This window comes from Phasianus colchicus, chromosome 19, assembly GCF_987193195.1.
Source record: "Phasianus colchicus chromosome 19, bPhaCol1.hap1.1, whole genome shotgun sequence".
Taxonomy (NCBI): domain Eukaryota; kingdom Metazoa; phylum Chordata; class Aves; order Galliformes; family Phasianidae; genus Phasianus; species Phasianus colchicus.
The window spans coordinates 11407055-11423950 of record NC_143454.1 but is presented as its reverse complement, the minus strand read 5'-3'; the positions used below and the strand labels follow the sequence as shown (position 1 = coordinate 11423950).

Genomic DNA, 16896 nt, shown 5'->3' with positions numbered 1-16896 from the left:
CCCTGTGTTGTATCAGTCAAACAATATAATTCAGCTTAAAATACTGACCAGCACAAAGGCTGTCTGCCTTGTTTTAGAATCGTAACATATCCAATCAACATTTTACAATGCTAATTCTTTCTACTGTATTTTAAACAGCAGTCAGTTTCAATTACGTAGTGATAGTCTAATAGTTAATATGTTCTAGCTCAAGCATATCAGAGAATTACACATTTTTTGTTTACTTTTTATTATCTGTGGATAAGAAACAGTCATAGAATCATAGAATCATATCATAGAATGGCCTGGGTTAAAAGGACCTTAAAGATCATCTAGTTTCAACCCCCCTGCCACGGGCAGGTTCACCAACCACCAGACCAGTCTGCCCAGAGCCAGATAGATAACCCAGTGCTCTCTGAGCAGGAAGATAACTTCAGCTCAGTTTTCTTATTTCCTTCTCTTTCCATATGTATAGTAGATCTTTGGGTCGTACCAACGGAAAATGATCATGGTTTCACAACCTGAACTCAGGGTTAATGTGATTTGCTTTCTTTGAATAATTAACATAGTTTTGCTGTCGTTTGGAAAACTTGTAGCTGATGGACCTTATAGTAAGTTTCTTTTCTGTATCTTTCTAGCATTTATAAAGCTTAACTTGGGACCCAATGTTTCTCAAGGCCCTAATTTAGAATGATTTATAGGGCTCTGCTAATTCAGTGAAAGTAGGTGATTCAAGAAATTAAATATTGCCTTTTTTTCACTGATAAGACAATAAGCACTTAACAGAAGTAGATAATATTATTACTTCTAGCTCACAGAAAAACTAATAAAGTCTGCATAGTGGACGGCAGAAATAAGAATCAGGCAAGGATAAAAAATTAGCAAAAGGATGGACCTGATCCCACATTGCTTAGTCAAAAACTACTGACTCCAGTAAAAATCTACCTTGAATGAAAATGATAGTGAGATGTGTAGCCATATAGTAGCCTGTCTAAAGTTACTCTGAGAATCTTATTCCAATTGCTTTCAGCAGGTTCTCTAAAAAAAAATTCACCAATACAAGATGCACTAATTGGACCCCATGTTGGGAGAATTTGCAGAGCAGCTTACAATTGAATGGGCCTTGGAAACTGAACTCCCTCTCCTATCTAGATATGGCTTCTTGAGGTCACAGTTAAAGCACAGCAGGGGGTCAATGTAGAAGAAGGCAGCTTTTTCTTTACTAATGCTTTATCTTCTCTGAAGCTAGAATACTTCAATATTCAGGTTTCTTGATATATATCTTTATGCTTCTTCTATATTTTATCTCCATGCTCCTTTTTCTTTTTCTTTCTTTTTTTTTTTTTTTCTTTCCATACATAAAGAGTTTTGGACTTTGTTCAAGCAAAACATATTTTCAAAACAAAAGCATTGATCATACATGGTTATGAACCTGAATGTGCATAGTGATTACAGAGGACAACTGGCTGAGAAGGAAAGATTCAAGTTTTCTTTAGCCCCATGCTAACAGAGTGGTTAGGTACCTATGCAGAGCTTTCAAGAAGATAAGGTGAGATTTTAGTTTGTATAAGAGGAAGCAGGTTTGGAATAAATAAGTAGATCTGACAGTAGGCAATACAGCGATGGCATTACACTAAATAAGATTTAGTCAGACAGGAGAGAAGGAAGCAAAAAGATAGGTCTGCTAAATACCTTCAGGAAATTGGGGATGTGAAGGAAAAGAAATGATAACGAGATGCTACAGAAGAAATCAAGGACAAGTTTTAAAAATAAGAATTCAGACAACAATTCTGAATGATGAAATGCAAAAGAGGGTGAAATCGGAATAACTGGAGTAGTTTCATCTTTACCATGTAAGTCTATAATATAATAGTTAGGACTCTTGGGTACTACTTTGGTGATAGTTTGTAAGTAGGATAGTTTGTGTAAATACATAAAACAATCATTATAGACCTACTAAAATGAAACAAATCAAATCAAAACAAACAAACAAACAAAAAAAAACAGGTGGACACACTTCCTTGTTTTCATGCATGTTTGCATGCACAACAATTTGATGGCTAAACAGTGATTCACTACAGCAACACAATAAACATTGTTTAAGCTCAGACTGAAGGTAACTAAGTAAAGTAGGAGAGATTCTTTAGAATTAGATCTCGAAGTGTATCAGACTGTAACTTTGCAGTACAGCAGTGTAAGAGGTCATAATGTTGGCAAAGGAACAGAATTATTTTGAATGCCAGGATCCCTCATAGATATGAAAAATTAATTATGAAAACTTGAGCAATGTGCTTTTCCTTATGACCAAATGTTTTTCAGTTTGGCATTATTTATTTCAGTAAAGCACTGGATTTAATACTGACTTTTCTATTTTTCCACTTTTAAAGACAGCAGACGAAATTTGGCAATTTTATTATATCACCTTGCACAAAAACATAAAATTTACAATGTTAAGAAGTTTTTAACACTGCAAAACAGTAAGTTGCCCTCTCTGATAAAGCCCAAGGATCCAAAAGTGATTTAGGAGTTTATAGACTGATCACAAAATATATTATATGGAACACAATTGTTGGGGAAAGTCTGTCATTACCAGTCACCTCCTACCATCCTTGGGGTTTTTAAACAACAGCTTTTGTTTATCATGTAAATCACTTGAGTCCATGCAAGGACATCAGTTTCTTACAGATTTCCTTTTAAAATCCTATAATTTTCCTGGTTACGTTTCTGATTCCCTCAAACACTGCAATGCAGATAGACTACTAAAACAGAATTTTAAGCAAATAGTCTGTCTAATACAATGGCCTGTCCCCATAAATGATTATCTGAATCCCCAGAATGTTTTCCAGGAGAAAAGCTTCTTAATTCCAGGTAGTCAGGACATGGCTCGTTTCTCCTTGTACTTTGTGTCCTAAAATTAAGTAATCTGAGCACTCTATCCAACAGAGAGAAAAAGGTACTTCCATTCATTTCAGGGTAAGATCTCAGGCCATCTGTTTCTTTCTGCTAATAACAGAAAGTCTAGACAACTAGCCTAGATTGTTCTGGCTCTTTAATATTGCTGAAATTAGATGAGATTCACACTGTACACTGCTAGTGTATGCATCCCATAAATTGTTCACACCAAGTAATACAATCAGATATATTCTGAATATAAATTTCTAGTTACTTTTAAAATATTTATAAATGTTTGGATTTTATGATATCTAATGCACAGAATGCATGGGCTATTTATAAGCTGTGCTAACAAAGAACTGAAAACAATTCTTGATTACCTGCTTCCATTGGACTGGGCATCCCATTGTTTTTGCATAGGATGAGAAGCAGCTTACATGTAGTACCTGATTCTGTAACAGCTTACATATTTACTTAGGTAAACTTTCTCAGTTAATTAATCTAAACATTTTACATTATCTTTCAACTGAAATTATGTATTTAATAGCTTGATTAATATTGTGTCTCTGGACTATCTGTGGGAATATTTATTTCCACTGCATTTTTTTAGACTAAGAAGGTGTGAACTGAGTCCAACATTAGAGATGGAACTGTACATACTCATCACAGTTAATGTAATGTTTGTGGCTATTTTTAAATTTAACACATTTTGCCTGGATAATGAAAATTCAAGGAAGATATGCTCTTGAACACGTTGCATTTTTGTAACATGGGTGTTTATTCCCGCTTTTTTATACTTAACAGATATTTTAATGTCAATGAATGGGGTATATTTGAAGTCATTCTCCTCCCCCCCCATGAATTTTTGGTCTGTTGAAAATTTACCTTTTATTCTTCAACTTGCTGACAGTTTTTAGTTGGAAACAATAAATTTTAAAACATTCAAATCCAAACTCTGACCATATCATCCTAATCTAAGTGATGTGCAACTGTTACTGTTTCTTATTACTGACATACAGATTTCCGTGTTGACATTCCCAGAACCATTCTTCGTCTTCTATAGAGGTAATTGCACTCCAGTCCTTTAGTAGACATACTGATTTTAAACAGGTTGCATATTCTTGTAGGTGATTTTTTTAGATCCCCTCAGAACTTGTTCTCTAGTCTCAGGAGTTGTTTTTTTAATTTAATTTGTGAATGTGTTCCAGCACATCTTCCTTTATTTTCTGTGGTTGACAAAACCTCCTCTACATTGCCTAACAGGAGGAAGCCCAGTAGATCTATTTTGCCTAAATTTTATGTAAAATGCTAATGCGAACAATTCACTTCACTCTCTGTATTCTCATTAGCTTTCTCACTTTTCTACCATACAGTCTGCCGGACTTAGAAAATCTCTTGCAGGCTTTCTGCTTTTTAGTACTTGAAAAAATCTTGTTTTCATGTCAGGCTATCTGCTCCTCAAATCCTCTGTCATCCTTCTAATCTTCACTGTGTACTTAGCCACAGTATTTTATCCCTGTTGACTTCAAAAGTTAAATTTCTACCTTGAGAAAAAATATAAGTTTGACTATACTAACTTCTTGAGCCTTCCTGTATCTACATCATCCAGTTTTGCTTGTCAGCTTCCTTTTTTTGTTCAGGATTATGCATGCTTTCTGTTATACTGTTATGGTTGCTCAAGTAGCCTCCATGCTGAGTCTAAGGATTTTAATTTCCTCACTTCTGACTTTAGGGTCTTTTTAACTAGCTTCCTCTTTTTTTTGGTACAATCTCTCCCCTGAGGATGTTGAAGTTAATTATACTGTGGTCACTATTACTTAGTGGTTCAACTTTAGTTACTTTATAAACCAACTCCTGTGTATTACTTAAGGGAGGCTTTTCTTCTTTTCTTGACTTAGGTCTTTATAGCTCTACAATTAAAACAAATATATATATTTCAAAACCTTTTTTTTTTTTTTTTTTAAACATCCCAGCAAAACTAAATGGAAAGTATAGAAAAAGGCATATACTTACAGATAATTAATAACAAAGACCAAGGGCATTAATGACACACTGGTGAAATGCCACCTAGTCTTCTTAAAATTACAATAAATCAAATTTATTAATGATGGCTCTATTTTAGAGGCAGAAGTATTGGAGTATTGAGATATTCCCACTATAGGATTTTAAATTATTCTGCAAAAGATTCAGAACCAGTTAGAAAAGAGCACTTCCAGCAGGATGTTATCCCCATTTCAGAGGAAGGGAAGATATCTGCAGTCTTGCAAAAACAGTCTGCTGCAGTTTACTATTTAAAGTTCCTTCATTAAACACAGAAGGGGATGGTACTTCATAGCTTGTGGTATTTCCTCATTACATCTCGATGTGGTACAGTTACAGTAATTACATAAATAAAACTGACTTTTTATGATGTATAAAATGAGTGAAATTTGAAGAAGTGCACTTTAGTTTGCGTCCTGGGATTTTTTTCCAGTGTGGAATGGAATCATAATGGAATCAAACTGATATCAAGAAATAACTTAGCGCTCTTATTCTTCTTAAATAACACCTATAGTTTGGGAAGAAACCTCTTCTATCTTGTGAACCTTCAGTCTGTCAAGAATAAAGCTGCATGCTTTACATAATTTAATAAACAAAGGACAACTATAAATGATAATAAATGGATCATCTCCAGGTCAGCCAGGAATCCCTACATTTTTAAAACAAATTTCCACACAGAAGTATGAAGTTAATCTTGGTTTAACATTATGTAGTTCAATTTTGGCTTGACTTCATACTTTCCCACTGCCAAAACAGCTAGCTAACATCATAGAAGTGCTATTTGATTTTTTTCATAATAACAATTTTAAAACAAGGGTTTATGACAATATGTTGTCCAAATGAAATCTTAATAAGCAGTGAGCCATCAATAGTTATCATGTTACCGTACAGTATGGCAGAAAGGATAAATAGATTCCTCGTTAGGAAGCCAGTGAAGCTGACACTGCAAGTGGTCTATGGGTTAATGGTGATTGTTGTGATTATATATGAAGCCTAGTTCAAAATGCTTCATTGTTATGTAAAAAGCCGTAATTACTACTGAAAACACAAAATGGACGAAGCTGAAAAAAGCAGAATTTCATTACCTGTGAGATGGGAAAAGCTATGGAAAATTGTACTGCTTACACCAATACTGCATACCACGATTTTTTTTATTTGTATGCAACAAAACATAAAACCATGTTTTAAATAATACACATAGCCAAGTTTGAAACATTATACTTTATAGATCCTTTCTTCCATATGTTTCTAAGCACAACCCTTTGTGCTGATTTGGCTATTTCTCTATTATTCTAATGCTTTGACAGACTCATCACCTATGAGTCAAGTCTCTAGATTTTTAGAACAACAGAAGTTTAGACCTCTTAGGATAACAAATCAGTCAAAGAAAAAGCAAACAAAAGATGTTTTTTTTTTTTTCATGTAGTTTTGAAAGTTCAAGGCCCACAATCACTTTCAGCATTCAGATAGTGAATATCATAGTTGTTAAATCTAGCTGCCATGAAAGACACCTTCTACCACTCCACAGGAGAAGTCCGACAAATTATAGAGCCTGAAGTTTGTTGTTAATTCAATCAGAGTTGGATATCATAAGTAACAGAATGATGACAGGTACTGACAAGAACCTTTTCTGAGAAGCCTAAGTATGCTTAATTCTTGCATTTCAGGAATAGTAGCCGAGAAACCCAGAGATCAGTACATGAATACTGGTCTGCAGTCACTAACAGAAGATGCCTTGTTCTGATCATTCACAGATATGTGGCCATTTCTGCAATGGAAAGAATCCAGAACAATTTAAAACTACAAACTGAAGCACCACATGATCTCCAAAGCAGAAGTTCTTCTGAAAGCTCAGTGCTTCACGGTTTCTGTAGTTCTTCAGTTAGGCTTCAGGTTGAATTGTGTTTTTTTAATCTATACTCTGCTTTCAAAGAAATATACTGGCCAGCTCGATCAGTAATTCTTTTACCTGAGCTTTATCACTAGCTACAGGTATCGAACGATGTGAGAAGGAGCACAGACTTTTTCAACGTTCCAAAATGAAAGCTAAAGAAAAGAACAATTTTTAATAATCATCCTCTGACATCAGTTTGGATGCTTGGATTAGTTTTCTCTCAAAAAAGAGAAAATAGGGTAAACTGAAAGAAAAAATAGGATTTGTGTTTCTTTAAAAATAACAGCTAATTTTAGTAATTTTAACACCATTTTTATGGTGGCAGATTTGTGATTCTTTAATTCCTTAGGTCAACAAGATAAATGCATGCTTAAAGACCCTGAAACAGAAAATACGATCAATGTTGTAAGTGATCCAAGCAGTGGAAATAACAAACAGAATAAAATAGATTTTCTGAACAGATAGCTCTGGTAGACATTTTGCTAGCTTTCCTGTAAAGCTGATTAACTTTTTTTTTTTTTTTTTTTAATATTTCTCATACTAGATTCTTATGAGGGAAAATGTAGTCTCTTAAGAGACAGTAGCACAAGAAAATGTTTGCCATATTTAGATCTCCTTTCACTAAAAAATGAAGAGGTCATTTCAGGTCAATCATCCTGGGCTCTTTTCTTTAAGGGAATGAGTCTCCAGCATGGCTCTTTATATTAAAGGACTTCATGGGCCTGAGTTATAGCTATTGGTATAATCACAGGTTTCAGAAATAAGAATAGTTATTTCGTATTTCTTTGTGAATGGAGAATGAAAAGGTCATTCAGTGTATGGTACTTCAAACACTTAAAAGGAAAGGTATTTTACTGCTTACTTAGCTTTTTATGTACTATATAGAATGTACGCATAATGTCACACTGCTACGCAGATGCAGAAGGAAAGAACCTTTTTTTACTTTATGAGAAAACTTGAGATAACTCCGTGTTTCTTATTTTGACAAGGAAACCCTAAGGTCTATGAAATCGTGGATGACATGAAGAAGATAAACAGTCCTTCCCTGGTATTTCTCATATAAGATTTAATGGAGATCAAACTAAATAACTGTGGCTGATTCAGTGCAAACAAATGGAAATGTTTTTTCACCCAGCCTTCCATTAACCTATGGAAACTCCATGCCAGGAAAGGGATTTGGATTTTGAACTATAGATTTAAAAGCAACAAATCTATAGAAATATAAAAACCCACCCAAAGGTATTATATAAAAACAGCACTGAGAAAATACTTGAATTTATGGGAGGCTTGGAGAGGATTCTACATACTCCCCAATCTTCCACGCTTCCTTCAACAGCTGCCAGTATCCTGTGTTGGAGACAGAATGCTGAGCTAGACAGACCTTTGATTTAACTTGCCAGTAACAACTTTTCTTTTTGCTTTGTGTATGTGTGTGTGTGTGTGTGTGTGTGTGTGTTAGTTCTTGTAATTTGTTTTGTATTTCTCAGAGATAAGTGGCACTTTACAATTACAGATGTTTTCTGCAGCAGGTTGAGAAACAAAGTAGAATTAACTATTGCCATCTATATGAGTAGGTACATACACTGAATTATATACCCCTCTTGTTTGAGAGCACAAACTAATGCATCTGAAGGCTAACCAGCAATCCTAGCAATGCCTGATGAATCATAGTTTGGGAGCATTGGGAACAGGCTCTTTTTTTCCTAAAGCAACATATGTGAACGCTTCTGGAGGCTGTTTGCACATATGATGGGCCAATGACCTGATCCATAACTCATGAAGTATACTTGTTAACGACAAGAATTACAAGCTTGAGGTTGATTAAATAACTCACACAAGGATGAAATGTTATCTTTAACAAGATTTCTATTGGTTTACAAACATTTACAAGGGTTTTCTTAATCTTCGCCCACTGAAAATTGTGGAAAACCATATATGCACATTGTAATCAATGTTATTCAGGTAGCAGTATATTCTGTTTCAAGGCATAACCTTTTAGGTGCAGCTACTGATCTATGAAGCCAACATTTTATTTCTTGGCACTTTCATTGTGCGAGATGCAGCTGAGATTATTTCCCAAGTAAATCAAGATTACAGCACGATTCAGAAGGGTTGTCACTAACTGAGGAAAAGCAGGAGCTATGTTTTCACGTATTTGTATTGCTGTGGGTACCTAAGGTGTTAAAATATAGGTTCAGCCACGTTCTCCCAAATTCATCCTAGAGGATATAACATAAAATGTTTATTTCTGTTCTACTGAATTAAGCTTTTCTGGTCAATCTGGAAAGCATCCTAAGGCTTTCATCAGTCTTTTAATTCCTGGATTATTTTCCTTTGCCTGAAGTTTCCCTTCTGCTTCCCTTTTGTATGCTATTAATGCTTCATCTCTTTTGGGAGGGTGATTCACAGTTAATCAGCTCATCCATTCTCAGACATTCAAAAACACTGCTCCATGGATAGGCCAGCAGGCATTGCTATAACCCTTATGTGGTTAAACCCCCTCTTTCCTTTGGGGCTTCGCCACTGCTACTGCCTTGTAACTCTCATACAATTACCATCAAACGATTGGTCCAGCTGCAGACCTTACTGCCACCAACAGAACTAGAGAAAATGTAATCTGAGCTACCAAGCGAGAAGCTAATTTAGATAAACATACCAGGTGAAGTGAAAAAAAAAAAAACGTTCTAAAGTTTGGAGGACAAATGAGGTAATACTAGGCAGAGAGAAAAACTTCCTGCACTTGAGCAGGAACATGCTGTGTTTAATTATCTTATTCCACCTGTATTTATTAATTTAATTCCTCTTTATTACTCTTTTATTACTCTTCTTTATATTACTTCATTTGAAGTAGATCAACTTTTTTTTAGAAAGGTACAAACACATTGGCTTTCAGATCAATTCTCCACACCTATTCCACGATCTGTGTAACTGTAATACTTCCTGCGCAAAAATTCTACCATTCGTATCACATTACACACGCTGAGAAGCTGCTGATGAAAAGGCACCTACAGAGGACTGCTGATATTATTTCTTCCCTCAGGGTTAGGAAAACAGTCTCGTTACAAATCAGTTACCTATCAAATACACATTTCACCAAGAAACGTTTAAAGGTAATTCCCAAACGCTACTTTTAAAAGCCATTCGTTCCTTGCATTTGTTACTTATCAGCCCGCACCAGTTCGTCCCCCAGCTCTGCTGTCCTGTCCTCTCAGCCTAGTGCATGAAATTCAATTCTTACACCTCTTATACTCAGGTGAGGATTGGTAGCACTCCTTTTTCTCATCACCCCAGACATTTCAACTTGTAACTGTAAATATATCTTCCAGGATTTCCTGTGTAACAGCTTACCTTACTTTGTGCTCATTGCCTGAATGAGGACCCAGCAGAGCTGCGCCCAGCTCAGTGCCAGCCCTGCACTGAGCAGCCGGCCTCCACAGCAGCCTGCAGCACACAGCTCTTTCTGAAGTGAACTTCTAATATTTTATTCCGAGCTGTAGATCACCTCCAACCCCAAAAGCCAGAAATTGTTAAACTATGCTAGAAATTGCCCAAAGATTTCTCACAACCTCCTGTAAATGATCAATAATGTGGGGGTACCTGTTTGCTCCTGTTTGCCAGCTCCCATGAGGCACGCTTTCTGTCTCACTCTAATTTCTGGTTAATTTGTGTGCTCTTTTCAGCGGGCAGATTTTCACCTCTCCTCCACTTCTCTGAGGAGCCTCCAGTCCCCGTGTGACCTTACTCGGGCTCGCAGTTCTTCCTACCACCCTTCAGCAGCTTCTGTTTCTGTGAGCAGCTGTGTAAGATGTTCTATCGTGATTCTGGAGGAGTATCAGCTCACAGTCCCTCGTTGGGACAACTCGTCTTTTCTCTTAGCCTTCTCGGCTGCCCTCAGGCACCGGACGTTTCTTTCCGCCCGTGGGCTGCAGCACGTTATCGCCACGCACAGCGCCGTGGAGACGGCTCGCCTCCTCGCAGGGCTTTACGGTCCCAACCCTCACCTGCCGAGGGCATCTGTCACCGGGGCTCCGGGTCGCGCCCGAGGCACACCTGGGCCCTCTCGGGGGGGGTTGACGCGCCAGCCCCCACCGGCGGGACACGAGGAGCGGGAGCGGGCAGGAGACGAGCGTCCGCCCGGCTCGCGCCGTACCTCAGGTGCATCCCGCGCTCGGCGCGAGCCCCGCCCCGCCCGCCTGAGGTGAGCCGTGGGGGCGGGGCTGTGGGGCGCGCGCGGCGACCGTTACCGCCCTCCCGCCGCTGGGCGCGCGGCAGTCCGGCTCCCGGCCAATGGCCCCGCCGCACTACAGCTCCCGGCAGCCCCCGCGCCGTGACTCGGCTCGGGCGACGGCGGCGCTGCCCGGGATGGAGTGAGGGGGCGAGTGGTGGAGGTAGTGCGGCCCGCCGAGCTCCGGTCCCCCTCCCCCTGGCTCTCTCTGGCTCGGGCCTATGCGGCCCCCCAGAGACCATGGGATCCAGGATCAAGTGAGTGCCCCCCCGGCCCCGCTCGCGAGGCCCTGAGGAAAGCGGGAGGGCTCCGGAGCGAGAAGGGGACTGACTTCCCCGCCCTCTTCCCAGCTCCGTGTGGAGGCCGCGCGGGCGGGACCCCGGGCCAGGCCGCAGGCCTCGGGCGCGGGGCGAGGAGGACGAGGGGCGGCAGCGGGCACGGCCGCCGGGCCACGGCGGGAAGGCCCCGACGGAGCGGCGGGAGCTGCGCGGCCCTGAGGGGAGCGGTGCCGATTCCTGCCCGCAGCCAGCTGGCTTCGGCCCTCCGGCCGGCGCGGCGGCAGTGGGTTTGTCTGTCAGTCAGCGCAGGCCTTCAGCAGGAGTGGGGCTGCTGGAGCGGGAACGTGCTGACTGCCGGCACTGGTGACATCTGTTCTGGGGGTGCGGTAGGGTCGAGGGTGATCAAAGCCTCATTGCCTGCGTTAGTGCCTGATGGAAAGGGGCAGCCTGGCTGTGGCACCTCTAAGCTGCGCTGCCAAGGGGACTTGAGGGAAGAAGGCGAGAAGTGCTGGAGCTGGTTGATGTGCTAGGCCTGCAGGTCTATGCCCTCAGTACTTTTTTCATTTTCATAAACATAAACAGGGTTGAGACATATCAGTAAGCACTACTGAGCCCAGTTCATCCATAATGTTGTTCCAGGTGAATTCTGTTCACCTGGGACTGGTGGACGTGCGATAACACTACTGCTGAGCAGTGTGCTGGAGAAGGGGCATCCAGTCAGCCTGCATTTCCTCCAGCAGTGTCAATGGGTGCTGCTGAGCAATTGCTTTGCAGCATTTAACATCTCGTTCTTCAGGGTAACAGAGGGTTTTAACTTTTTACCTCTGTTGTTTAATGTAAGACTGAATGTAAGACTGGAGGACACATCGTTTGTGTTGTACCTTTGAGTTCCCATGCTCCTAGGCTGGATGGACTTAAGTGTGCTGTGTTTTAAGAAAATGCAAATGGGTACTGAGTGCTTGTAGTGACAGTGCTGAAATGATGTTTGGTTCCAGAAAGAAACTTGGTTCTTTTTCTGGGTGGGGGATAAATTTTGCGCTTCGTTGGAGTAGGGGTTCTCAGCTATTGCTACAAAAAAATCAAGATCAGGAAAATGAATTAAACTCTTTACATTTCAAGTAAAGGTAGAATCTAAAATTGTTGCCATTTTGGCAGCAGAGTGAAGGTTTTGTCTGCAGCTTACAGCTGTGGACCTCATAGCTGTCACCTTTGTATTGATCACTTAAAGAATATGGTCCAAAATTACTTTTTACGATCTTGTTTTAAACCAACGGAAAGACACCTGCTAACTTAAAATGTGATTCCACTGTATACGTATCAAATCCACAAGCTGTGTCTGCCTTCTCTTGCATTTTGATTGATGCCAAAGAATCTTGAAACCCCAGCAAAATTCCTGTAGTCAGGTTTCTTACTTCTTGCTGTAGATCAACAGTTATGAGGGATATTAAGCTTCCTGGCACATGATCACTGTGATATGCTCTGCATGAAACCCAGGCATATGTGTCAGTTATATTTTTGGTGGATTTATAGTAATGAATCATTAGAATGAAAGATTGCTCAGAGAAAGTTACCAGTAGCTGCATCGAAACGAAGTGAAAGAAATCAGGAAGCTGACAGTAATCCTGTAAGCTTTGCGCTTCTGTATAGCCTCAGGTGAATAAAGGTAACACTGGGTTATGCTGTTGTGTTGAGCCTCGCGTTGGAGCATGCGTGTGCGAGGTGCTTTGTTCCAGAGAGGCTGACAAAAATAGGAATCTGCTTAACCTGGCTGCTATCACTTCCTGGTAACCTTCAGTGTTAAATGCATTTTAAATGTGTCAGTGCCAATCTCCATTTCAGAGGCAACTGTGTTTCACTGCTGAAAGAAGAGAACCCTAACGTTAGCCTGAGACTTTTATCATAGAGCTTGCTATGTACTGAGATGTAACGTTTATCTACTTAAGGAGTGGAATACATGGCAGAAAAAGTTAGAATATGGAAATAATAAGGGTTGGAAATGTGATTTCTGAATTGGATTAGCAACTATGGACTCGTTCTAATGTATTTTGAGTAACTACCTTGTTACAAGACAGTTAATAATCAAATAGTGTTGACTCCTCTCATACCTCTTTTTTTTTTTAAAAAAAGTAGGATGATGCTTTGTGTCATAAGAGGTGCTGACAGAATTCAAATTGTGGCTTTCTGTATGTAAGATGGATCCAACTTTGGAGAGAATTTTTATTTTATTATTCATAAGTCTCTTGCGCTTTGGTAACAGAAATTATTTTGACTATAACAGTTGTGTAAGGCTTAGTTTAAAAATATTTCATTTTAAGATTGCATTTCCTGTGGATTGCTGTGTTACTACAGCTATTTATGCATCAAACAGATTTGAAATAATTCCTATGAAAAGGGTTTATCACAGCAGTATTTTTTTCTCATAGAACTCAGTTTAAATTACTATTGATAAAGAATTGCACTTTTCTGATTATTCCGTTATCAAACAAATAGGGTATTTACATATGTGTTCCATGTATTAATTTTTTTTAATCTGTGTTGTTCTCTTGATAAATGACCGTGGCTTTTTAAGTATTACCTGGAAGTTATTTGGAGGGAAAAAGCCGTGTGTGAGTTTTGAAGTTAATAATGCTGTGGACATTGTCAGGGATGAGATTTCAGTACAATACATGCATGGTATTAGATGTCTGCAGGGGAGGCTAATAATCATAAAAAGGGGCTGCAAAATATATAAATTATGGTGCATGTTTATGCTGTATTTGCAGAGTGTATGAAGTTTCACAGTGAGTTGTTTCCTTAATTCTACAGAAAAGTTATAAAATATTCAGAATTTAACAATGACTTCATTCTCATACTGAGGTGTTAGCTTGTTGAATGCAGTCTTTAATACCAAGTTTCTAACTTGGCAAAGTTACTTTAACTTAACTGTTTGTAAAAATAAGTGGATGTTTGTCATGGGATATTAAAATATAAAATTTAAAGTCTTTTGGTCTGAAAGTTTTGGTATATAGTATGTGCTCTTGCCAGCTGCATTAATAAGTATTTTCACTGACGAGTTTAAACACAGACCTTAACAAATACTAAAAAGACGTTTGTTATTTTATCTATTGGTTGTAAAGGTATTTGAAAATCTATAAAATTAATTGAGAAAGCTTAGTGCTAAAAATAGATATGAACAAGTTTGATAAGGTAAGACTGCAGTATATTTTAAAGGAAAATTCATTTCTGATGTTAAGTAGATACCATATCATGTAGTCATCCCGTACCATGATTGTAGGAATGTAGCTAAGAATCTCAGTATCTGAAACAGATGATGTGCAGCAGTGCCTCTGCATTGCAGAAAGAGAATTATGCAGGTTTATTCATAATTCGAAGTAACAATTATTTGTTTGTCTTAGTTTTCTTGTGACTTATCAGTGTAGTTTTCTGAAAAATGGTTCATACATGCAAATCAGATGGGAACTTGTGAAAAAATAAATTAAAATTAATTGAAATGTGAACAATATTGTTGCTTCTGAGAGGTGGTCTGTAAAACTGTAGAGTGGGATCCTATACTATCCTAAAGCAGTGGCAGGCTTTCTATTAATTTAGATAGGTTTAGGGTTTGGCTTAGTGCCACTTCAGTTGTGCTAACTGGGTCTGTGGTGTGAGTAGAAATGTTTGTTTTTTTTTAAATCAATTTTGTTGTTGTAGTAGGATGAAGATAATATAAATTCCCTGAAGAATGGGCTCAGCTCCTTGACATGTTTATATTTTTGGTTTGGGATGCTGGGTAAGATGAGGTTGTTTTCTTTTTTCCCTTTTGCAAGCTGGATATGTAATCAAATTTAATATTATGGCCAAGATCTAGAATAAATGTTACGAAAAGCTTTTTTTTTTTTCTTGGCAGTGCTTCTGAATGACATCTCTGTGACACTGTAGTATTTAGTCAAAATAATTGAAATGACATAAAGGATCTGTGCTTGATTTCTATTGGGTTTTATTTAATTGTACTTTCCTAGTAGAATTGATTTAGATGCTATTTCTACCAACTAATCTCAACTTCAATACACACCTGTTGTGTACCTGTAAGGCTGAAAAATCTGAGGTCATCAGATAAACAAGACAGCCATTTTTATCAAATTGTCATAGTGATGTGTGCGTTCCTGGAACCCTTTTAGACTGAGTAATTAAAAATGTATTTGGAAACAAAAGTTTTCAGTGCTAAATCCTTTTTTTTCCTTTCAGACAAAATCCGGAAACTACCTTTGAAGTGTATGCAGAAGTCACTTATTCAGGCATCAGTTGCATTGGGAAAGGTAATGTTTTACACTGTAATTTTATCTATTTCATGGCAAAAACTATCCTTAAGAACCATGCAGTGTAAAATAATAAGATATATTCGATATTATGCTGGTCTGGACTTATAGATGTCTTTCTTACTGGTTCTGCAAACAGAATCTTCTACAGTTGGAACTAATAATGAGAATCTGTCCTTGTTTGTGGAGGTTCCAGCATTTCTTGTCTTTTAAAATAGAAATAGCTCTTAATTCACTGTGTTGAAGAAATAAATGCATTTTCAGTTTGTATTTGCTGCTCACATAAGGAATGGTTAAGTTTAAACCAAAATGTACTCCGAGTAGTTTGCTATGAAATTTGATTTATTTACTGTTTCTTACATGCTCACAAAAGTGTTTTATATTTGTACTCAAAATTTCTGAGAAATATTCCATGTCTATGCTAGAGAAGTCCCATAACAGCTGAAACCTACATGTAAGTATATTTGTGAATGTTTTATTATACCTTTTTTCTTTGTGCAACTGGTGAAATTGATAAAATCAAGTTGAAATTCCTATACCCAGAACTTATTTCAAGATGTTGTTTTGTGATATCAGTTTCTAAATTGTTATGAAAAGGAGAGATGTTGAATAGGACTGGAAAACATATATTGAAGTAATAATATACCTTTTTTTTTTTTTTTAATGAAAGAATATTGTGTTTTGTATGTGTGGTACAACAAACCAATAGAAAGAATTTTGATCTTTCTTTGACTAGAAAGCCATTTATCTCCTTCTCTATCTGTAGATAAAGATTTCATAATCTGTGAAGGTAGAATTGCTGCTGCAACTCTTTTTCCTTTAGTGCCAAAACTTCCATAGTAGTTGTAACTGGAATACAGTTTGGCTTGTTCTACTGTTGTGCACCATCACAACTATTAGATGTAACTGCAGGAGCCCTTTTAATAACTAATCTTTGTTTCTGCACATCTGACCTGGATTCTAGTGCCAGAAAATCTGAACAAATTTGACCGTAAACATTACATTGTACAGTACTAGTGTCTGGGTATAATCTTCTCTTTGAAGTGTGTTTGCATCCCCCTGGAGGGATTAATTCCCTGCTGTGGGAAGGTGGGTTAAAAAGCACTGAAACTACTTTACAGGTTTTTAATTGGAGAATTTAGTATACGTCTTGTTCTATAAACCAACTGATTCTGTAGGAGTTTCAGTTGTGTTTTTAAGTTTGTTCTATTCACTTGTAAGTGCAAAACCTTTGCACCAGTTGCTTTTACTGTGTAAAAGATAGTTTATATATTCTGAAGTTAATTGTCTGAA

At 38.1% G+C, this 16896-nt stretch overlaps 2 protein-coding genes across 11 annotated transcripts in view; one reads left to right on the top strand and one right to left on the bottom strand.

Annotated features, from left to right (window-relative positions):
• Positions 1-10725, bottom strand: part of LHX2 (LIM homeobox 2) — a 46234-nt gene extending 35509 nt beyond the window's left edge. For both annotated transcript variants that reach the window (XM_090121241.1, XM_090121242.1), the window contains exon 1: positions 10403-10725. The gene's annotated coding sequence lies outside the window, so the exon portion shown is untranslated. The remainder of the gene's footprint in view (positions 1-10402) is intronic.
• A 324-nt stretch (positions 10726-11049) lies between these two features.
• The window catches only part of DENND1A (DENN domain containing 1A), a 174621-nt gene continuing 168774 nt past the window's right edge, over positions 11050-16896 (top strand). For 6 of the 9 annotated variants that reach the window (XM_031601948.2, XM_090121573.1, XM_090121576.1 and 3 more), the window contains exons 1-2: positions 11050-11287; positions 15533-15603. In XM_031601948.2, coding sequence (XP_031457808.2) covers positions 11271-11287; positions 15533-15603 — 88 coding nt within the window. In that variant the 5' untranslated portion in view covers positions 11050-11270. Of the gene's footprint in view, positions 11288-14318; positions 15078-15532; positions 15604-16896 lie in introns of those variants that run through there. The other 3 variants (XM_090121572.1, XM_090121574.1, XM_090121577.1) reach the window with 3 other exon arrangements.